General features: G+C 46.5%; 1 protein-coding gene across 2 annotated transcripts in view; it reads right to left on the reverse strand.

Annotated features, from left to right (window-relative positions):
* Window positions 1-10368: 10368 nt before the first annotated feature.
* Window positions 10369-24678, reverse strand: part of ZDHHC16 (zDHHC palmitoyltransferase 16) — a 212113-nt gene continuing 197803 nt past the window's right edge. The window contains exon 10 of one of the 2 annotated variants that reach the window (XM_085606385.1): window positions 10369-15157. In XM_085606385.1, coding sequence (XP_085462511.1) covers window positions 15043-15157 — 115 coding nt within the window. In that variant the 3' untranslated portion in view covers window positions 10369-15042. The remainder of the gene's footprint in view (window positions 15158-24678) is intronic. The other variant, XM_085606384.1, reaches the window with a different exon arrangement.

Genomic DNA, 24678 nt, shown 5'->3' on the forward strand with positions numbered 1-24678 from the left:
CATGAGGTGTTCTTCCATTTTTGTTGGTGTTAAGTTTGAGACAGTTGTTGTTCTTCCAGGTGGCCACTTCTTTAATTTTTTTGGAACTTGTCCTTGGTGGTCGTAAATCACGGAGAGGATGAGTTGGGTGTCTTCCGCATAGGAGATGATGTTGAGTCCGTGGCTATTGACGACGTTTGCCAGGGGTGTCATGTATATGTTGAAGAGGGTTGGGATGAGCCTTGAGGTACACCGCAGGGAATGTTCTTAGGGAGCGAGGAGCAGAGCAGGACAATGATTTTCTGCGTTCTTCCTGCGAGGTAGGAGGCTATCCATTTGAGGGCTGTCCCTCGGATGCCGATCTGGTGGAGTCTGTTTAGCAGTGTGTGGTGGGATAGTGTTAAAGGCTGCTGAGAGGTCAAGGAGGATGAGGGCTGTTTCCCTGTGGTCCATTGGGAAGACAACCAGCTCTTTGTGGGGTTCTCTGGCAGAAGAGAACCATCTCCTACTGGATTGTGCTTTGCATTTAGATCTGCTATGCATTGGCTAAAAAGCAGCCTCCAGAAGGACTGCATGCTCATTCTACCAGGGCCAAAGCTGCTACCACGGCGTTGGCACGCTGAGTCCTTTTCCAGGACATTTACCAGTTGGCTTAGTTGACATCCCGCCATACTTTCATGTAGCACTATTGTCTGACAGGTTTGCCAAGAGGGGCATTACGCCTCCTCAATTTTGCAGGACTTTCTAAATTGAGTTGAGCCATAGGCCCACCTCTTAAAAGCTACTGCTTTGGTATCTCTTCGAAAGGGGAGGAATCTGTGGCTGGAGGACTCTAACAGAAGAAAAAGTTTCTTATCTTTTGTACTGCTCTTTCTGGTAGAGAGACTATCTCGCTGCAGATTCCTCACCAACCCTCCCATCCTTCCCGTTCTGTGATTGGACTCTATCAATTAATAAGATCCCACTCTAGGAATCTGCACACAGGTCAAAATCAATTTGCTATTGAGGCTTTGTGTGAGGGGCCTGCGGACAGTTTTGAAAGCAACTGACGTCAGCATGCAGGAGTGGTGCCTATATAGGTGTTCACATGCAATTTCTGGACCAGTACGGCGTCAGGGCAGTGATGCACTGATCCACTTACTGTAACCCAGAGATATTGCTGAAAACTTTCCAGATCCTGTCTGATGACGGGTGAAAACTCAAAAAGTGAGGGATTTGCAGCTAGCAGAAAGTTACAGAAGGAAAGTAGCGTTCTTTAGAACGAAAATCTAATTTTGAAAAGCTCCAACCTTCCCATTAAAATTTGGATTGTTGTATGTTATTTTGTGAATTAAAGAAAATATTTCATAGTTCATTTGTTTGATGTATCCTTGTTTCTCTCTTTGTATATTTTTTTAAGGTTCAAATCATAGAAAGTGCTTAAGCAGGCGTCCCTGGCTTCCAATAGCATTTCAGTGGGGGCCCACAGAAACTAAATTGTTAAGAACTGCTGATCTAGGATAAGGCACATAGTAAGGCAGTGCAAAGCTTGTGGCTAAACATTCTGTGTTCTATGGCAGTGTCCTTCATAGAGTTTTCCAAACAAGCAGTATAACATCAGTGGGTCCAAAGACAACATCTACAAATTGCATCACTTGCTAGGGGTAGTAAGCGCTATATAAATGCAACTACAATATTACCTGCAGTAGGTATAAATTCCTGCTTCAGATCTGCTTATGTGGAAGAAGTGAATCTGAAGACTGATGTCACCGGAAAGCTGGTAACAGCTATGGCTTCTCAGAGCCTATGGAAGGCAATCGTATAGCCTGAGCTCGTCCCCCAGCTAGTCACCACTGGTTTCCTTATTTTTTATTTACATGCACGTGGAAAATGTGCTTGTGAAACAACATCAGCTTTACTCTGAAGTCTGTTAAAAGGTTGCACTGAGCTTTCAGGAACTGGACTCCTCGTCAATGGGCTTCCGTTCTGGACCAGCGGGCTGACATTGTGAAGAAGTTTGAGTTAAATTCTGCAGCCGCCATTATAAGTTGATCAATTGATAACTGGGGAAGCTCTGCTGTGTCTTCTGAATACCCCGGCAGAGGAACAAAAGGCATTTCCAATGCTTGCTTTGGATTCTCTGTGACCCAACATTACATCTGTTCTTGAAACCCATGGACAGATATACTAATCTTTCATGCAATGCAATGCAGCAAGGCAACTTGTTGCGCGAAAGGGAGGGAGCAGAAATGTGCCATATCTACTAAGATATGGTGCACTTCTACTCCCTCATAGCGTGATGCACTTCTAGCAGCCTAGCACCAAAGAAAGGTATCCCTTCATGCACCAAAACAATCACTCGAGGCATTAACGAGGAGAAAAAAAAATGTTTTTTTTCCTGGTGACGCCATCTTTGTCTGTGTAGCGATTTTACGCAACCCCATGTTTACAAATATTTATGAATCTAGGATTGTGTGAAATCCATGGCTGGATGCACATGAATGCCCAGGCTCCACCCATGGAACGCCTACTAGAGCAAAATGCAATGCAGCACAAGCCATTGCGTAACATTTCTTTACAAAGCCATGCATGGTGGCACAAATCGCCCTTATCCACTAGCATCTTCCGTTGTGGCTGTGCCACAAAAGGAGCGCAACCATGACACAAAATGTTAGTAAATATAACCACAAGTATATATCTACAGTTAAATGTGCTGCGATAAAGCCTAGTGTGAACTGGACTATCGACTTGCCAAACAAATCTGAAACTAGAAACCCAAGCAACCATAATCTGTACTGTAGGCGGTAGGGCCTAGTCAGGGACCTATGCCGCTGGAAGTGACAGGGCTTAGGCGCTGCCTTTCAAGTTGAGTGAGGGATCCTGAACTAACCCACTGATCTGGCCCGGCGGGAGGAGAACCCAGGGATGACCTACAGAGACTAATTAGTCCGCCTTTAGCCACCATCTCAACCCCCCCCCCCCCCCCCCCCCTCAAGAAACCCTCAACCAAGGGGGCAGGAACCAGCAAGCGCCTCGTGGGACCCTGACGGCAGTCCTCGCAGAAAGAGAGCGCTATGGTCAAGCTCTCTGCGCAAGGTGAGCGCTAGATGTAGTGGGTGCTGCGCTGAATGGCCTTTAGTCTGCCTAGCGCCTGGGAAGCGCTATATCGACAGCCCCAGTAGTGCTGTGTGGCCAGGAAGAACTGTTTATCTGCAAGCGCCGCAGGAGCCCACACCACGTAATGAGGACGCTCTGCTAACTGTAAAATTATGGCGGGAGCCTACCCCTAGTAATGGCGGCGCTTTGCATGCTCATGTAACTGAGCGGGTGCCCACCCCGCGTGATTGCCGCCTGGAGAGGTCGCCGCGTTGCAAGGGAAGCGGGTGCCCACCCGCAGTATTGCAGCGCTTCTGCCGATTAAAATTATAGCGGGAGCCTACCCCGCGCTTCGTATTGAGGAAAAATCACCGCCGCTGGCCCGAGTCCCGGCGCACCTAAAGCGGGCGCTGAGGATCACCGCCGCCGGCCTGGAAAGTTTAGAAGCGCCGTGCGGGCTTCCCCGTGACGTCCGGGCGAGCCGCGCAGCGATTGGCGCCGGCTGGAGCGCCTGAAAGGAAGTCCCGCCCCGCGAGGAAGCGAGACCGGAGCTGTCCGGAGGCCGCCGGCCCACGTTGGAGGATCGGGTGAAGGTTGCGTCGCAAGGAGGAACCGGAGCAGGAGCCCACCCCGCCGGTCCGTGCCCCGAGGACAGGGGCTGGCGCCGAGAAGAGGTGCTGCTGCCTGGGGGGTCTCTCCGTGCACTGCGGAGAGCCCCGGGTGCAGCCGCAGTCGTCTGGAGCCTTGTGGAGTCTGCGTCGTAGTCCTGGGTCCCAGGAGGGGGCCCGGGTGAAGCCGGAAGAAGCGCTGCTGTGGTCGGGGCTCCCCGGAGCTGAGGAGAGCCCCGCGTGCTGCGCCTGCCGCAAGAGATGCCCGAAGCCTGCCCCGGGAGCCGGTGAGTGGGGCTCAGCTTGTTGATGGTTTGGGGGGGGGGGTATAGCGGGGCACATTGTCGGTGCCCGCCCCCCTGCGCCGGTGGGACTCTACAGCGGTCCCGCCTAACAGTGAGCCGCTGCAACAGCTGGGGGCATTGTGGACTGCGGAGTCCCCGAGGGGGGCTCCAACAGGCAGATACTTTGTGGGCCACGTCATTGGTAACTGAAGAGGGGCTCCCACATGCAATGCTTTGGGGCATTTTTCTTCCTTCCCTAGCCCCGGAGTGGGGCTCACACTTACGCCCATTGTTGCTAGTGTCCTGTCGCTCATCACAGGGCACCACGAGAGCGCGGGCAACTGCACCGAGGGGGCAAGACTGTTGTTGAGTCCAGGAGAGGGACTCATACCTAGCCCATAACTGGTGGGCCTAATTCTGCACGTTGGGGGGGACATGTATAAGGTGTCTCCTGCTCATGGGGTTGTAGCCACTGCTGTTGTTGTAATGCCCTGTGTCATTGCCATGTTTAGCGCGCTAATAATTTGCTATGTGCAGCGCTATGTTAAAATGCTCTATTTGAAGCGCTATTCATTTGCTATGTGCAGCGCAATGTTAAAATGCTCTATTGGAAGCGCTAATAAGTTGCTATGTGCAGCGCAATGTTAAAATGCCATATGTGAAGCGCTATTGATCTGCTATGTGCAGCGCTATGTTAAAATGCTCTATTTGAAGCGCTAATAATTTTCTGTGTGCAGCACTATGTTAAAATGCCATATGTGAAGCGCTATTGATCTATGTGCAGCGCTAGGTTTAATTGCCATGTTTTGAAGCGCTATTGAAGTGCGATGGGCAGCGCTCTGCGTAAACGCTGTGTTTGACGCTCCCCAGGATCACCAGATGTTGCGCTTTGATTCAATGCCAGGTTTTGATGTATTCATGAACTGCCAATCTATTCATAATGAAATGCCTTTGATCCTAATGTTGATATAGATAAAACTGATTGGTTTTATTCAACCTACTGTGTGGTGTCAATTATTGCGTGCGTTTCCTGTCTCAGTGGATGTGTGTGCTGTATGGTCACTTTACACGTAAGCCTTTGCGTGCTTACCTGCTCGAGTCACGCTACCCCCATGGGGCCTGGTGACCCCCGGTCCTACAACAGGTATATCTTATTCCTACAAAAAAATACTGATTAAGTTTATGGATGATTATTGGTATCAATAATATCGTTATTAGAGGCATTATGCATATTAACCAGAAGAGAAGGCTGATCATGCCAAAAAAAAAAAAAAAAGCCCAACACGTTTAATGATAGCCCAAAGTGGGTGGAGATTTGTTGGAATGATGGTGTTCTTCCATATGGCTGCTTCCTTATGCTGACTTTATGTCCAGTTATGAGTAACTGACTTTGCTTTTCCCTAACCAGTTACAGACCTTGGGCCTCATAAAGAACTGAATATCATATGGCACTCAGTAGGTAACACCAACTTTCTATGGTAGACTAAGTAAACCGCTGGCGTGGCCACTGCTTGCTTCGGTCTCTTAATGAGACTAACATTGCTACTACTGGCCTTATGCTCATCTATAAAGGGTGGCTGGGTGGAACTCTGAGTTGCTTTCACTATACACCTGAAAAGTGAGAGTCCATATCATTCCACGTTTCTTGCAATTTACGATAGAGCTGCTAACTGGATATTATAATATTTAACTATTTATTGCCATTTATACATTGTATTGCATCCTTTGTATGTGTATGCTGTTTCCATGTTTTTGTGTCTTCCGGCTCACTCCATTCTTCCCTGTATTTCTTCCTCACCTCCTTCCTCCCCCCGCCCCTCAACTCTTTTGTTGGTTGAATCCTTGGAACATTGGAATGCAGTATATTCAGTTGCCACTATTAACGGGCATTACCAGCAATGCCGACCTCTGGTTTAGCTCATAAATAAACAGCTCTGGTTCTTGACACCTTACCTCATCCCTGATCATTTTTAGGTCGAAGCCTATCAGACAGCACAGCTGTACGATTTGCTAATGACATCTTGGGGACATTCGGAAATCTTCCCTGAGAATCCATTGCGCTCATTGCTTACCATTGGCTTTATGGTTTGTAACTCACATTTACTTACTTTCTATTTGCTGGCTTTATTTGTTTTAGGCTGTTCAGCCTGTCTTTGTCCATCCTGTGGAGCATCGCCCGTTTACCATTGTTCCTTGCATTCTTCCTCTAATGCTCACTTTCAGTAAAACAGGCCTTTACATTTTGGTCTTGTCACATTTGGTGTGCATTCAAAGACAGATCAGATGTCAGGCTCTGTCTTCCAGGGAGCTTGGTGTTTGCTTTTCTTTCTATGACTTCAAAGTGAGAAGATTTATGTGACAATCCTGCTGGGTACCCATGTGAGAGTAGAGGCTGTTTTTTTTCAACACACAACAAAATCTAAATGTCTGTAAATTAACTGCAAATATTTCAGAATACGTCAGAAAAAGCACAAATGAAGCACATCTTTGGAAATTCTGAAGCGTGGTGGAAACAAATATTTTAATAGGATCAAATCAATACACTTGGTGATGCCATTTCCACACCATCCATACTCCATGACACACTACTCCACTCTAGGCCTCTTAATGCCCCGCCACTCCACAACACTTTACACCAACACTATGCTTCTCCACAAACTTTAGCTATGCTTACAAGCAGCCACCCTGGTGTACAACAGGACTAAAACACGTTGGCAAAGCCAATACTTGAATTACTCAGGATTCTGAGAATTGCTGTGATTCCACATCCAGTATTTCCACACCTTCAAGGCTTTAAGAACATTCATGAAGCGGAAATTGGTACCGCAAGACATTTGACACGATAATCCCTCACACTTCAGGAGCGACCTGAGAATAGTACAGAAATACCACTCCTAGAGGGGACTGCACACCAAGTTAATGAAAGTTGTGGGTGCAGTTTCGTACATTGGGAAATTTCACACTACTTAAAATCGGGCACCGAGTGCATCCCTCACAGCTAAAAAGTTGTGCAACAAACAACTAAATTTGAATCCAATGGCATGATGCTGCTGAAGGCGTGTTCTTGAAATGAATTGTGCACTTCCAGCATTATGGGATTAACGCACAGTGGGGTGTGGGGGGGGGGGGGGGGGGGGTGACGTCAATGATAATAAGTAATTCACATATCATTTGGAAAGCTATTGGAGACAATATTTCTAGAGAGTAACAAAGGTACGTGGCAGCACTCAAATTGGTAGAAAACATTTATTTTAAAACTACCAAACACTTTTAAAAAACAAATGTGCCGTTCAATATGCCGGAGAATGAGATTTTGTTTTACAGCTTTTATAATTTAATTTACCATCTTAAACTTCGGGTACAACAAAAAATATAACCAACAAATGTAATATATAAAGTACACGGAGTATTACGCAACTAGTTCGCAGGACAGGTCTTGGCTGTGAACGAGGACATAGTGCTGACGGTTCTGTAGCAATCATTGTAAAACAAACACCTGTGAATGTCACTTGTTCATTGGGGACCGTCTTTATTTTGTTACATTTTACCATAGCAAAGTGATGCCATAATGCATTTCTCCGGATTCACACTTTTTTTTTTTGAACATCCATCAAAATAAAAGAATCCTTAGTACCTCTCTGGAACCCATGCTTTTAAAGGCCTCGGCCCATCTAAGCATTCCTATTGGTCACGCTGTGACCAATCACATTGGTAGAAACATGCAGAAAGCTTAGATGAGACAACGGCAGTGGGGAGACTGAAATTGTAAAGTGATGCTAATTTTCCGCTCCAGGGTGGCCAAGCCGAATCCAGGAACCATTCCGAATACTATATGGAAGACAATTAGGCCCTCATTATGAGCAACCCCGTTGAATGCGACTTATACAGTACCTCCTGTTACCTCACATATCTCAATTATGAGTGTTATGATAAATATCAGCAGGTTTAAGCTGCCAGTATTTATGGAGGGGAAATTCCCAGTATTGACTGAAATATGCTGATTTTGTTGCAGTAAGATCTGTATAGTATTCCCTCAAATCTCGTAATTGGGTATTGATCGTACCCGTTTTATTCCGATTCAGCAGAGTTGGATTTTGTGGCATGGGGTAATTATCACACCAGTTGGTTGCTGACCCTGCTACCTCAAAAGGCAATTGATGAAATCAGTACTTGATGCTTTCACAATGTTTCTGTGCGCTTTGATACACCAGCTACTTCCCAAAACCTAATATTCAGTGTGCTAAGGTACACAATTGAACGCTTGGTTTGGAATTTGAAATGCACCCTGTGATTGACTCCTGAAACTACATTAAGATCCTGATGGTTGGCAACCGAATGGCAATAAAAAGGGATGGTTACCCAACCATACAGAGCCCATTCACATAACCAGAAGTGTAAAAAATGATATAGTGAAATGCAAAAATCAACAATGTGAAGTTAGCAAATAAATGCGCAAATTATTAATTACACTTTGGAGATTTGCGCTCATATGGACAATGGGGGAAGGGGGGAAATACCACCTTGCAGCCCTTTTAAAGTTCCAAAAAGGGGTGCGTGGGAAGTGGACATTAACAAAATGTTAGTGATCAAAAACTGACCACCATCAGGGGAGAGAGCAAGTGGGAACGTGATCGAAAATGAGTCAGGTGTACCAGGGCTCTTAGTATATCTTCAGGGTTTTCCTAAATCTTCCCCGATCACATCCAGCCCTTTTCAAGTTTTTTGTCACATGCGCTCACCCAAATGTTGAATGTGTTTTATATTGGACATGGAAGATGCGTGAATAAGGACCACATGCAACTCGGATTTCTTTTTGGTACTCCCTCCCCTTTACACTCAGGTTGTACTCTGTTTATAGGTCATTCCTCACCAATGTGGCTTTTTTACTCATACAGTAGAGAAGGTGCCCCCTCCCACTCTATTTTAATTAAATTTTTTTAAAAAACAATCGTTTTGAGTTGGGATTTTCAACCAAAATTCGAATTCCTTTCTAAAAACGCACCCAGAAACACAGCTGTAACCTCATCCACCCCCTTGCTCATTGTCACTAGTGGAAAGAATCCCTCCCCTGCACGTAGATGTGCCATGCTGTAACAGGCTATGGGTGATGCTGGCATTCTCTAGATGGGTTAAGAAATGTCTAAAACTGTAAGTACAGGCTCTTCTGAAAATGTTCGCTCAAATCTGCATGGCACAAAGCGTGTGCGTTTCCATGCTTTGAGACTAAAGACAATGCAGCGTGAAGTCCAGGCTCTATTTCTAACCAGGAAGTGCATGTCTGGTTGCAAACAGCATGGGGATGATGTTAAGTTCTTTTTACGGGCAGGCTGATACCCCCGGATCGCTCCCACCCAACTGGCTACACAAGGAATTTAAGTAGAGAGGCGTCTCTTAAAATGTCTCTTTGGTTGACTATGAGATGTAGCAGCCCTGGTTAGAGCAACTGCACCAAAATGCTTGGATCTTGTGCCTCCTTCAGTCAATGCTGTATGTCTAGATGTCACCTACCCGGACTACACTTCTGATGGGGCCCAACCCCATAGGGCTGCAAGCAATCCTATAGCATCACACCAACCAAAGTATGCACAATGGGAGAAGCAAAATCATTCTAGAGAACTAGAACACAAAGAAGAGACTGCAACCATGACTGAAGAGCAAATTAAACATGCACGATATTCCAAAAACACTTTGAAACTGCGTCCCCCTAATTATAACCTGTGTCTACAAGGCTGAAAATACCAGAAGGGCAGGAGTGACTGCCTGATATGTTACCAGTGGTGTCATCATTGGTCAAAAGAAGGTTTTGATGACTTGGTCTAAGTCACAGTGCGCATACTTTGTCCACTTCTGGAGATCACAATTGAGGAGGCACTTTTCAACAGTGCCCGCCTAGCCATCGTCCGCTCCATTGGGAAATCACAGTAGATGGTTTACAAGCCTTGATTATTTCATTCAACTTATCTGCCGTGATGGTTTTTAGAATAAGCCACTCCTACCTTACATTACTGCATTCATCTATTTCGCATCATGTCTGTGTCAGTAAAACCACAGGACTTAGCAAGTCTATGCACTTTGCCAAAAGATGACCGAGTCTGGATGTGAGACTGCAATTAGCGATCAGTAGTTCACAGTGGACAGAGGCACTTTGTTAAAGGTTTAGGATACAATAATAACCCACTTTAAAGGAGCATGTTACAAAGGGCTTTCTTTTTGATGGTAAGGGCTGTGACTACAGAGGCGCCCCAAATTATTGGAAATCACGTTATTGTTTTATTTTTTGAGGATTAAAGAATGTCAGTCAAACTCATAACCTCCTATATTCACACTGGTTGTTTTATTTTGGACTGGGGCAGCAAATCAAAACAGAGTATCAATACAGTATAGGAATTTGAGGACTTTCAGCTGCTAGATAAATGTGCTTATTTGTTGTGCTGTCTTTTATTTAGTTTGGTTTTACATGAAACGAAACCTATCGCAAAGCATTTTCCCAAACAACAATCATATTTAGAAACTGCCATGCGGCTTACAGGCTGACATCACCGCACAGCCACCAAGAGACCTACTCCCAGCAGTAGACGTCATTGCCAGCAGTAAGTGAAAGAGCTATAAAGAGTGACTGAAACACTCAGGCCGCTTCATCTCTGTAATTCAGTCCATTTCAATTCTCACAAGTTGCATAGCAGTGTCAAATTTAACTCTATAAAAGCGAAAATAAATGGTGTATCCTTCTCAGCTATCCAGTGGGAAATTATTAGCTACCTGGCTAAAGTGGCGGAAAAAACGGTAAACCTGCAACTGATGGATTTCGTGGAAGAGGTTGCCCTACTACACGATACCCAGTTTGGTTTCCGTCCCCGCCACTCAACGGAATCAGCGCTTCTGATGGCTGTGGAGACCCTACGCCAGGGGGTGGATGAGGGTCATACTATGGCCCTCATCCTATTGGACCTGAGTGCAGCATTCAACACTGTAGCTCATACCACCTTGCTACAGTGTCTGAATAGTGGAGGGATATCTGGAGCTGCACTCGCATGGATCCAGTCCTTCCTGACGGGGAGAAGCTTTCAGGTCCGCCAGGGCGAATGTTATTCCAGGGATATTGGATTGGACCAGGGCGTACCCCAGGGATCGTCACTGAGCCCCACCCTATTTAATCTATATGTCTCCCCAGTGGCCCCCATTGCTGAGGGCCATGGTCTGCACATAGTGTCCTACGCCGACGACACGCAGCTGGTTATCTCCCTCTCGCGAGTGCCCGGTCTTGCGGTGGACAGTTTCAGAGTCTGCATGCAAGACCTTGCAGCCTGGATGTCCACCAACTGCCTCAAACTAAATGGCAGCAAGACCGAGGTGCTCGTAGTGGGGGGGAACCCATCTATCTGGTCGTCGGCGTGGTGGCATCCATGCTTAGGTGAGGTTCCAACACCCTGTCAAGAAGTTCGGAACCTTGGAGTCTGGCTTGATGCTGACCTGTCCTTTGGACCTCAGATAGGACGTGTGGCGGGTGTCTGCTTCAGCGTTCTGAAAAGTCTACGGAAGGTCTTAGATCTCCTTCCTATGTCAGCCCGTAGAACGCTGGTGCACGCCCTCGTGACATCACGCCTGGATTATGGCAACTTGCTGTACCTGGGAGCAACCAGCAAGGCAATAAATCGCCTTCAGGTGTTGCAGAATGCGGCAGCCCGCCTCATTCTAAAATTTCCCAAAAGATAGGCCTCCAAAACTGCCCTTCGGACTCTTCACTGGTTGCCAGTGAGGAGTAGGGTCGAGTTTAAGGCCCTCTCTACCTGCCACCGCATCCTTACTGGGAAGGCTCCAACACCGCTCCAGAACCTGATCACCAGGTACGTACCCACGCACGCCCTTCGCTCCTCCCATGGAGGCCTTTTAAAGGTCCCGAGGATAAGGCGGGCTCGCGTGGGAGGTAGATCTTTCGGCTACCTGGTGGCAAAGAGCTGGAATGCCCTACCTTTGGACCTCCGTCTGGAGTCATCTGAACCTAGCTTCAGGAGGAAGCTAAAAACATACCTATATACACGGTAACCTGTGCAGACTTTACGTTCTAGTCTGCGGGAGTTCTTCTGTTTTAGCGCGGGGACACGCCATCTGAGCGTAACCAAGCGCTTTATAAAACTCCCTTATTATTATTATTTATCCAGCAAGGAACAAAATGAAAAGTCGCCGGATTTATCTCAGCTACACTCTATCCCTTGCCAAAATGATCAGCTTGGTTTTCAATGTCTGAATGAGTGACCCTAGGGCAGAGAACTCCTTCATTTCTCCTACTAACTCCAGACCGTGGTCTATGACACGATTACCTATGGCCGGTAGGTCATAACATCCAATAAGTGAGTCTCTCCCAAAGAAAAAAAGAAGGGTCTCTACAACAATACAGTGAAAGCAACCACTGATTGACAATCCAGAGTTCGCTTCTTTCCATTGTTAGTGGTCTTAGCTGTTTCCCAGTTTAGAAGTGACTTAATACATTAGCCAGGATCTTCGAAGTCGGTGCTGCTTGGGCGCTCAAATCGCGGTCAACATCCAATCAGACAGTTCTGATCCTTTAGTACATGAATGCTAACGACATTAAGGGCTTTATAAGACATGCAGACCTGGTGTTCACCAAACAACTGTACCTACAGAACTTTCTTCTGCCTTCTATGCCACTACAACCATATCTGACTTTGAAAAAGACATTGCCCAATCGTATTCTCCCAAATACCTGACTGATTCTGCGTGCAAAGGCTTTCACCAATGACATTCTGCTGCATGCACCAATTTTTCCCATTACGTGTGACTGTCTGCACTATTAATTAGTTCTTTACTTTTCCTGTGATGGTCTTGCCAAATGCATGGTCCACAAGCCATACTGGTATACACTATAAAATAAATACACAAATAATCAAAATGGGGTACTGCAGTACAGAAAAGATAATTTACTGTAGTAAGTACTTTGTTGTCTAAGAAATAGCAACTCTAGAGGAAGCACATGTGTCACGGAAGAACTGAGCTTTACATCCCAAACTAATGCTAGCATCATTTAGAATGTCTAGTTTACAATTTTACATTCACCTCAGACAATGTCACCCACTATAGGTCCTTACATGATCAATTATACTTTACCTATTCAAAAGCTAAAAGTACTAGTCAGCAAAAGCTTGTGTGAAGCAAAATGATTGGAAACATTTTAAGAGAAACATAGGAGATGGTACTTTAGTGTAAGTAACACTGATGTCCAAGAGCACATCACTCTTCACAGACGAGTACAGCTGGAATGTCTTTTAGCGTTAAGAACACATCTTTTCAGAGCTATGGTGCAGGTGAGGTGAACTGCTCTCAATATACAATAGAGAGGACTCGACACCGAGAACTCAGTGCTTGCCTACCATATATGGTAAGCACAAGTCCATTGGAATTAGGAAGGGTGGAATGGCAGATGAAGTCCCTTTTCAGACATCATTAATCGAATATCCCATTTTGTATTTAATACCATAGCAGTTGCTTCAAGATGGAGGTGGCAGCAACAATAGCAAAGGTTATGGCGACTCACCCTTTAGATCTGGCAGCTACTTCAGCGTCATCATCCACGCAGCTGTCTTACACAGTGGTGTGCAGGTATGGCAGTATTCCTATCTACAGCAGAATGTATTTGCCTGCACAAAAGAGTGGGCACGTTTGCCATTTTCAATCACTGGGGGAAGGTAGAAATGCTTGGTTTCTAGACATATTACCATCTGTAGGAGCACCTATCAAATCTAACTTTCCATTAATGTATTTCCCAACAAAGCTAAACTGGTGTCAGTCCATTTCTGATGGCCAGCTACTCCCATTTCATGGCTGACGTTCACTGTATAAGATACAAGTACACGCAACACCAGATAAAGATAGGAATATTAAGAAAAATTATGCAGTTTAGGATTTCCTGATTGACAAAAAGTCATGAATGGAGTGCCAGGTGGTAATGGAGCAGCGAAAGTCTACTGCCAGGCGCTCCCTAGCACCCACTCAACAGGCAATAGATGCGCAGGAGAAGAAACCACCAATCAGATGCTCCCACTTCGGGGCAGAGCATCATCCGCACAGACGTGAGGAGACACCCGGGGACTCCAAACCATGTCACTTCCAAGAGTCCGTATCATCAGCAGACAGCAGCTAAACCAGCAAATGGAGAAAGCAATACTCAGAAAGTAATTTGCAATTAAAAACCCCATCGGTGACATGGCAGGGCGAGCAGACTGCTGGTTGACTAGTGACAGTTTATAAAGAGCTGTCCTGCAACTGGTGCCCGCTGGCTCAGGAGTCTCATATTTGGAGTGCAGGGAGACGGCTAACAACAGGGACTCTATGCTAAAGCGCGTCTTCAGTGCATTTCACGGATGAAAACAAAATAGCTCTCTCTTCTGATACAGAATAAAACCTCGTTTGTTAGATCATTTCTAAATTAAGGAGGTTCATTAGAAAAAGAATACATCTCAGTGGATGTGTGTAACATACTTGTTGACCTGGATTTCAAATGAAAAATCTGATTTATGCGATAAAAGTACAAATTAATTAACCCTCCCAGGGTATTTACATAAAGTATATCTAATCTACAAGGACTATCCAAACTACTCTTTCACCCGAAATAAAACTATTTAAAGTATAAAACAATGCTTTAAAGACTGGCAATGAAAAGGTGCTTTTCGTTCACACATTCGCACTTGTAACAACCCACGATGATCATGTTTATAAGACATAAAATGGTGTAGGTGGTGGTGGTGCATTTTCCAGGCCCTCGGAGTACTGTTTTGTGTCGTTTTCTCTTTCAGTACTTAGCCCCCTTGTGGCAGGCTACTCCGTCGTCCTACGTCGCAAGGGTTAACGTTCACCTTTATAAGGAAATAACGACAGATAACTCGGTCCTGCGCACGGATGTACAAATAACACATGATTTTTTCAATGACTTCGAATTTAGAGACATAAGCAGCCTTGCTTATTTCACAACACTGCAGTGGCACCAAAACCAGCTTCATGCCGGAAAAGGATTTCCGAGGCAATGTTTTAAAACCCGCTGCGAGAGCGGCCGGAGCTCATCCGCTTTCACATCCTTGACGCCATCAGATCGCTAAAATGGATGCTGGCTTGGACGAGATGCAGGGAGGTGTGCTCCAGACAAGCCCATCTCCATCAGGCGAGTGAGCAGAGGGTAGCAGGACGCGGGTCAGCCAGTGCCTACAAATGACAAAACAACAGATTCACCCACATACAAATGCTGCCCCCAAAAAGTGATATTTCTAAATATACCATCATCATCAAACTTTATTTCGGCATTCAAATGCCATAAAAGCAACATTAAGAACAGCCAATAAAAATACATTGACTTCATTAAATATGTACAAAATTTAAAAGGTGAAATTTAAAAAGTGGTTAATACAACACAATCAATGATAAGGCCGCACCATGTCCCTAAATAAAAAAAACAGAGAGATGCATTATACAACTCATTCATACAATTCCTGGCTTGCCAATTTACTGGGTCGATAGTTTAAGAATGGCCCTTCGGGTGCACCACATATTGAATAGAAAATGTGAGATGGAATAACCAATGGGCAGATGCATATTAGTTTTAAAAATCCTGTACGCTTCAGAGCAGCGGCGTGTTCCCAGGTTTCTGCATGTTTGGATTAACCAACGTTTTCTGGCCTTTATGTACCCCTTGCAAAAGAATAACACGTGCAACTCTGATTCATCAGGGCATTTACGGGCAGGGCAGCCCCTATTTGGAGTCCCCTCCCAGTTTCGGGAAAAGGTGCGTAGCGGGAGGACTCCATGCCTAAACTGAACAAAGTTTTTTTTAGCGAGTAAAGGCTGTATAACATCCAGGACCGATCCTAGTTTATACCTATTTTTTATTGCCAGGAATTCCACTGTCAAACGGCCAGTGGTGGGTCTTCGCTCAAGCTCATTGAGCTTGTCCTCTCTGTAACTCTCCAACAGGGACTTTCTTGCAGTTGATAAAGACGTGACCTCCGCATTGTACCGTAGATCGCCCCTCCCCAAGCCCTCACAGATGTTCCTAATGGTGGTCAGCCAAGGTATCCTCCCTGAGCCACGCATGCCCATGACGTCAATTAGTTCGTCCCTAATGGATTTGATGCCCTCATCATGTACTGTATGGCGCCTTGTCTTTGCACTCTGTATTGTATTTCATTGCACTTTGTCTTTTTGTATGCTTTATTGAAAATGACCAATAAATAAAATAAAAAAATAATAATTAAAAAAAATATATATACTTAAAAAAAAAAATAATAATACAAAAAATGTATTCGTCCCTGTAGGCAGCTAGCTCCGGGGTACTCCAGAGACGGCACCAGTAGAGGAGGGGCCTAAGGGCCACCTCTTCCGCTATTGGCCTAACCCCAAGATCTAAGTGGAGGGGGGGTTAGTGGGGTACTATTGGGAAGGCTCAAAAGTTGTCAGATGAAGATGTTCTCTATTCGGGTTAAGGGGCTCACTACATAATGACCCCAGAGTTCTGCTCCATAGAGGGCAGTGGGCCTGGCCTGCACCTTATAGATTTCTAGTACTGGGCTAAGTGTTTTTTTTGGAACAGTTCCTGTACAATTTTAGGATACTCCCCATTGTTTGCATGAGTTTCAGCCCTGCTTTGTTTATTTGGGCGCCCCGTCAATTTTCTCGGTCAAAGTCAGACCCAAATAATCAAAAATGTTTACTCGTTCAAGGGGTCTGCCGTCCAAGCAAGGGTTGGGGCGAGAGGATCTACCTACATTAAAGGCCATATACTTAGTTTTTTGCAGGTTAATTTCCAGACCCCGAAGTTTGCAGGAGTCGCTAAAGTTGTTAAGGGTCCTCTGGATTCCCGTCGGGGACTTTGCGAGGAGAAGCGTATCATCCGCAAACATCAGGGCCGGGATCTTTCGCTGCGCTAGTCTGGGGGCGTCGATGTTTTCCCCACCACTCAGAAAATCTATTAACCCATTGATGTAGAGGGAAAAGAGGGTGGGTGCCAGGACACAACCCTGTCGAACCCTCTTTCCACGGGCAAGGGGGCTGAGAGTACTCCATTCTTTCCATATCTGATACGAGCATAATTGCCCTCATGGAGACGTTCTATCTGATGACACAGGTAATCAGGGACTCCCATACCTCTTAAGATTACCCATAATTTTTCCCTCGGGACCAGGTCGAAGGCAGATTTTAAGTCTACAAAAATAAGGTAAAGACTGCCTCCCTCAATTAAAACAGTTTTCCAATAAATCAGCTGCAGCCTAAATAGTTGGTCAATCGTAGATGTCCTAGCCCGAATCCCGGCTTGGAGGGAGGTTAGGATATTATGTTCATCCATCCAGGTTTGTAGGCACCCCAGTAGGACTCTGGCAAAGATTTTCTGCCCGACGTCAATAAGACTAATCGGGCGGTAGTTAGCGGGCAAGAATGGGGAGCCCTTTTTAAAAATTGGTATTATTTTAGATTAGATTCCTCAAAACCGTGGCCCCTGTCATCGTCCCCACGGTCATGGAGCTCATTAACAGCTCACTTGCCCAGGGATCTGTTCCTGCCAGCTGGAAGAGCGCGGTGGTAAAAGCACTCCTTAAAAAACCCCAGCTCGATCCAGCAGATATGGCAAACTACCGACCAATATCACTCCTCCCGGCAATCAGCAAGGTAGCTGAGAAACTGGTCAACGGACAATTGTCCCAGTTCTTTGAAACAAACAACGTCCTACGGGAATCCCAAACTGGATTTCGCCCGGGTCATGGCACAGATACTGCCCTCCTCGCCGTCATCGAGGAGGCAAGGCGCATACTGGATTCAGGAGGGTCAGTGGCAGTGATCCTCCTGGATCTCAGCGCAGCCTTCGACACAGTCAACCATCGTGTCCTTCTCCATCGACTCGCGGCAGCAGGGATCACCGGGACGGCACTCAGCTGGATAGAATCCTTCCTCACCGGACGCACGTTCCAGGTATGGGACGGCAATTACCACTCATCCACCCTCCCCCTCACAAGCGGGGTCCCTCAGGGATCTTCCCTGAGCCCGACGCTTTTTAATGCATATATGGCCCCTCTTGAAGACGTGGTGACACCATTTGACATAAAAATGGTAAGCTACGCTGATGACACTCAACTGGTCGTCTCCTTATCCCAACTAGTCGACCACCCAGAGATCCTGGCTAACTGTCTCACACAAATCCACAGCTGGATGAGTGATTCATCATTAAAACTAAATGGGTCTAAGACTGAAGTGATGCTCCTGGGAAAACAATGGGCGACCATTCCCCCAACAGTCTGGCCTGACGTGTTCGGAGAAATCCCCTCCCCGAAGCGTGAAATCAAGACCCTTGGAGTATGGCTCGAACCTGAGCTCACCATGAAGACGCAAGCGGCCAAAACTGCGGGCACCTGATTGGCTCATGCGCACTATCCGTAAGATTCTCCCCTTACTACCACCTGCTTCCAGGAAACTCCTTATCCAGGGACTAGTATTGTCCCGTCTGGATTATAGCAATATGGTCTACCTGGGAGCCCCAGAGGCCACCTTGATGAGACTGCAGCGGACACAGAACGCTGCGGCACGTCTGCTCATGAACCTTCCCTCGAGAGTGTCAGCAAAACCAGCCCTCAAGGCCCTGCACTGGCTCCCTGTGCGCCAAAGGGTGGAATTCAAAGCCATGTGCACGACACACAAACTGATCAACGGATCTGGCCCTGCGATCCTCAGCAGCTTGGTCACCCCCTACAAAGCATCCAGATCCCTCCGTTCGGAGAATGAGCACTTAGCCAACATCCCCAAATTCAAAAGGACACGCACAGGAGGACGACGATTCTCGGTTCAAGCGGCCACGGGATGGAACTCCCTCCCACGCACCCTCAGACTGGAATCCAGTTACCTGGTTTTTCGCAAAAAACTGAAAACGCACCTATTGCCGAAATAAATGTCCCTCCTCCCTTCCCTTCCCTCAATGGATAACAACCTTCTTACAGCGCGGGGATGCCCTGGGGTCACCAGGCGCTATACAAATCGCTAAATAAATAAATAAATTTTGGCTCCCGCCCAAGTATTGGGGATTGCCATGTATGTATGTATGTATGTATGTATGTGTGTGTGTTCTTATATAGCGCTCGACTTACCCTTGGGCATCTCGGCGCTTGCATTGGCCTTGTAATAGGGCATTAAACATAGCCAAGTAAGGTGCCCATATAGTGGGTTCTGATCGGTAGAGATCACAAGGGATTCTATCCAGACCTGCCGCTTTTGCAGGTAGGATCTTCCTTAGTGCGTCAGTGGTTTCTCTTACCAAGATTGAGGGGGCGACTTCCTGCGTTAAGCTTGGGTACGCCAGGGCCCTGGCATTTCTTTCTTCAGCTCCCTCGTCCCTTCTATAAAGGGTTTCAAAATGTGCTCTCCAAACAGATTCATCGATGTTAGGTTCAATAGCCGATTTGCCAGCCTTAGAATCGTTATTTAAGATGTTCCAGAAGGACCTCATATCATAGGTGATTAATGTGTTTCTGAGATCTTCCCATTTTTGGGCTTCCCAGTGTTGTTTAGCTTTAGTTATAACACTTTTGTATGCAGATCTGGCTTTCTTGATTCTATCATTATCGCTACTTTTGATGGCAGTTAATAATTGAGTTATAGCAGCTCGGCCATTGGCGTTGAACCATTTATGTTTAGGCATTTTGGGTATTCTCTGGTTTTTGTTTTGGTAAAAAAAACTGGCCAGGATGCCAACCACATCATGATGATTTTGTGATATCTTGGGGAGAGAGTTTGGTGTTCCGTGGTCGACTTAAAGTTGGGGAGTAATTAAAAGATAAGGGACTACTAGTTGTTAAAGTTTGGCCATTTTATCTTATGATTGGGAAATTTTGGCCCAGCGAACTCTTCTCCCACCATTGATCTGTGTCAGGCTTTGCACTGGTGTCTGGGGGTCGACGTGGGTCGTAATAGTACATGGAGAAACAATTTCTAAGATGAGAGCATTATGATCGCTGTCATGGCGCGGGATGATTTTAAAATCTAGCACCTTATGCCAGGACTGCAGGTCTAGCATTATATAGTCAATTATTGAGGTGTGACCTGGTCTGTTATAGGTGTGGTTTCCCAGGCTATCTGATCTAGTGCGTCCGTTGCATGCTCTCAAGGAAAAATTCAGTGTTAGAGCTTGAATCCGGAGTGCTAATGGGGTCCAAGCCCTTGCTGGCGGAATATTGGGATCGGTAATTAGCCAGTATTGGTCCTCCTCCTCTATTTGTCCCCCTGACAGACCATCGAGCGGCTCGAATTGGCTATTAAAGTCACCATCAATGATTATACCCCAGTGTGATGGAAAAGTAGGAAGAAGGGTGTTGAGTTGTTCCAAGGTAGTGGACTCCTGGCCCCGAGGGGTCGGGCGTGAATAGAGATTTATGAGCAGGATGCTTTGTTTTGACGGAGTTGTTAAGAGTACACAAAGGATGTCACGGGAGGAACTCTCGATATGTCTGGCCTCACAACCTAAATGGACACCAACCCATGTCGCTAACCCACCTGAGGGTCTACCTTTCCCCGCGTGTGTCGCTGGAATATTAAAAAAACGGCAAACCCCTGCCTGCTCAAATCGTCTCTGTACCAAGTTTCCTGGAACATGCAGATTTCATACTGTTTAATGAAAAGTCTCCATTCGGGGTTCTCCAGTTTAGATGGTAAGCCTGCTAAGTTCCAGGAAAGTATCTTCAAACTTGGGGAGTACCTTGGGACAGCATTTGTGGAAGGGTCAAGGGATATGCTGTCTAAGACAGACTCTACTTGCAGGGGGGGGATTTGAGTTAATATTTGCGTTGGATATATTTCAACTTACAAGGGATAGTTTACCATCACTTGTTGCCGTTTTATTTAAGTGCGTGACTGCAATGGGTTTATCTTTGTTCAGTGTATCTTCATCATCCTGATTCAGTTTGTCCTTGGATGAGTTACTTTTTCCTGCCTCTGAGGGGTGCTCTATGACCTTGTGAAATGTTAGAGGGTCACTCCGCTGAACAGTCCCATCTATCTTAGTGGTGCACTTACAGGGTTGGGCTTTGTCTTGAGTGGGGGCTGCCACTTCCGTTAGTCAGTCAACTGCCTCAAGAGGACTGAACCTGTTATTCACTGGGATATTAAAATATAATGGAGGTATTTGGGGCTGCAAGGGAGTAAGGGGTTGGATATTCTGGTTCATTGCCCACTTTGGATAATAAACTCCTCTAAACTGTTGTGGGTGCAGATGCAGAGTATAAAAATAACCTAGGGGAAATAGGTTGACAGAACTCCCAAATCTAGCTAGATGGTGGTCTAAGAGATGATTAACAATCCCCCTATTCCTAAAGTTAATGACGACACAGTCACCAGAAGTGTCTTTGGGTCTCCAGCCTACCCGTCCCACCCTATGGATCATAATGATTTTGTTTATGTCTCTTGTGGAGAACTGTTTATTGTTGGTTAACCAGTGGATCCATTTGTTTTTCAGCTCAGGGTAGGTTTCCCTAATGCCTTTCTTTAATTCTGGAACTCCCATTAAAATAACAACATATGGGATTGAGGCTGGGGGTAGATTGATACATGGGAGGGCTGTCCCTACCTGTTGGGGACCCTCCTCTTGCCTACTTGTGGGTCTGCCCCTTGTGCCAGTGGAGGGGCTTTCTGAGGGCCCTATAGCCCCTCCAGCATTAATCTTTTCCTTCTGAGCTCCCTGCCTAGGCTCCTGGTCCTGTATAGCATTGCATTTCTTCACCCCTTTAGGGCTACAATGTTGCCTGCCCTCCTTCTCCCGATTTGATTGGGTTGTTTTATTGGGAGGGGCGATGTTGACTTGAGTGCCGGGTCTTGAGTGTGACAATGTGTTGGCTGGTATCCTTTCTTTCAAAATCACCTCAGTCCGATCAACCCAACGTTCTACTAATTTTGCAAGTTTGTCAACACGATCCGATAGATTTTTTAATTCATCCCTCACTATGGTCCTAACTTGGACCTGCAGGTCTACAACCATGTCCGTAACCCATACTGGCTGTTCTAGGCCTTCATTCATTGTGGGGCAATGGCCGTTAGCCCTTGAGGGAATCGGGGTCTCGGGGGACAGAGGTTTTTTTTTGGGCCCTTTTGGTATGATAACTCTGGCTTTCCCTTTTTTTGGGCGGCCCCCCCAAGGTGTGTAACGTCCATCCTACTTTCTGTAGAAGGTCCTGCATCACTTGAGGCAAGTTCCTTGTCCATGGTGAGGGCGAATTTGTTAGGTCAAGTGAGCTTAAGGGTGCAGCAAGGTTAGGTGTAAGAGATAGCCGCCTTTCCGTTAGTTCGATCTCATTTGCGACTACGCCAATGGCTCTCTGGAGCATGCGATCTATTGTTGTCTGTTGTATGGAAGTAGCCGGCTGTACTGGGGTGACATTTGGCTTTCCCACCCCGGCTCGCCGTCCCATATTTGCTAAAGACTCAATTTGGTCGCCAGGCAGAGGTAAACAAAGGGTCTTAACCCCTTGAGTGCCCCGCCCTTTCCACGCCCTGTGCCGGGCGTTTAATTAGCGGGCGGGGCTCATGACGAGATAGTCTCGTCATGGGCACAGCGCAACCGCGGCCCATGACGAGACCATCTCGTCATGGGCACTCAAGAGGTTAAGTCACTGACCTTAATAAAGGCTTGCGGGCTTCCTCACCCGGGATCAGACCAGTTCTCCTTCAATGACTTAGAGGGGTGGCCCAGCCCAGCCTCCTCCGGCCTCTGACTGGCGCGGATGGGCCCGCCCTTGGCCTGGGCTTTGCCCGTGCGCAGCCAGCGCGCGTCACGCGCTGCGGGCGGCTGAGGTCGCAAATGTAGCGCCTCCTGGCACGCTAGGTAGCGTCAGAGGCAGGCGACAGGCAAGGGATGCTAGGTATTGTGGTTTCCCGCAAACCGTTCCCCTCACGGCTGATGGAGTCGGGAAACTGCGGTGTCGGCCGTTGCCTTCACGGCAGGGATGCAAAGTGGCGCGAGGGAAGCTGTCTCCCACACTTGAGCGGTGGTCCCAGGCAAGTAAACCCGCAGCGCGCGTCCCCATATTATTAGGTCAATCCCTCACCTATAGAATAGACCAGACGTCAAACACATTGCGAATGCACCTTTACACAAAAAATATAAAATGCTAAGGCTGTTCCACTGTCTGCTTTAGTTCAGTGATCTGGTGTCTCAGCACCTACAACTGAAACGACTCTTCACAATCTCTGTACACATTTCCCCCCTCCTCCATCAGATCCACCTGCCCCGCTGATGATTCTCATCACCGGGCTTATGCTTAATGTGCCTGCATTGATTTGCCTCAGGACATGTAAAAAATGAATGGGCGCAGTAACTTGATATATCTAGAATGCTTGCACTTTTTATCTCTAGGATTTCTTGCATTCCGACTTCTATTCAAAAAGGATCAGCGGTCCAAATCTACTGTTTTAATACCCTCCAGGGTGTCCCTTGAAGAAATTAAAAGTGATTCCATCCAAGGTGGCGGAAGAGGAGACGCTGCCTGCATGTCCATAATCAGAAGATGTATTGGACAAGGTTTTTGTGATTTATTTATTTGAATGGCCAACCCAAGCATACAGTTCACTACATCACACTCCCAAACTTTGTCGCTTGTTCCCCCAGGGTTACTACTGTTACCAGAATCCAGCTTACCAAGGCCAGCACAAGAATGTTTTGCACACTTTGCAGGGAACTTCCTGCAGCGAGGGCATTGGGAAAACATTTTCATTGCTCTTAGGGGCAATCTGGTATCTCCTTGCTCTTGACACTATAAATTACTGCTTAATTTTACAGCTCTCTAGAATTCGCCCAGGAGACAAGAGTGAACTGCAAATTAACTCTAGTTTTCTGTGTATGGCATATAAACAGTGGCAAAATGTTAAACGCACAAGTTGGCATAGTAGTCCATGTCACCTGTGTGAAGAGATCTGTTCCATTAGTCTCAATCACCAGACACCTTTCCCTTACTTGACAACGAAAATAAATGGCACACATTAAGAGCTTCTGGTGAGTACACTCTAAAATATGTAAGGATGGTGTACTACCGGGAAACAGCTCATCTTTACTTATCTGCCTTTTCATGAAATCTGTTTTCTGGATATTACTTCAGACTTAAGAAACTGTTCAAGAACAAACCTTGGTACATGTGGGCCTGGCATGTGGGTGTTAACAGACCTTGGAGCTCTAGATGTCTGTGGTTTTAATTTGGTCAGTAGCTGGGGAACACATGGGGGTGTATGGGTCAAAACACGTCGGAAGTCAAGAGAGACAAGTCAGAAGGCTTCAATGACCTCATACTCCTAGCAAAGTTGATGTTTAACAGTGTAATCTTTTAGGATGACAAAAACACAACAGAACACAAGATGTCAGGGGGCGTGGCCTGCAGGGGCAACATGGCGGACGCGCACTGATTTTGCTCCGCCATTCATCCCCCTAATTTGGCATATTTCTCCAATACCTGTAGGTTTTCCTGCCACAGAACGGAGTCCAAGGGTCTGGCGGAATCCCGGGTGACTGCAGAAGCGCTGATCTCGCTGGAGAAACACTGATGTGGGCACCAAAGTCGGGTGATGCGCTGAGACAGGGAAGATGCGCCCTGGGCTGTGCCTGCGAGACACCCAACTTGTAGCCTTGGAGATGGTAGGAGCAGCACCGTGGCAAGCATCACGCTGCCAGACTCTGGAGCGGGGCATATAGGAGTCCAAGAGCGTCAATCCCT

The sequence above is a fragment of the Triturus cristatus genome, chromosome 1_2 (assembly GCF_964204655.1).
Source record: "Triturus cristatus chromosome 1_2, aTriCri1.1, whole genome shotgun sequence".
NCBI classification, from domain to species: Eukaryota; Metazoa; Chordata; class Amphibia; order Caudata; family Salamandridae; genus Triturus; species Triturus cristatus.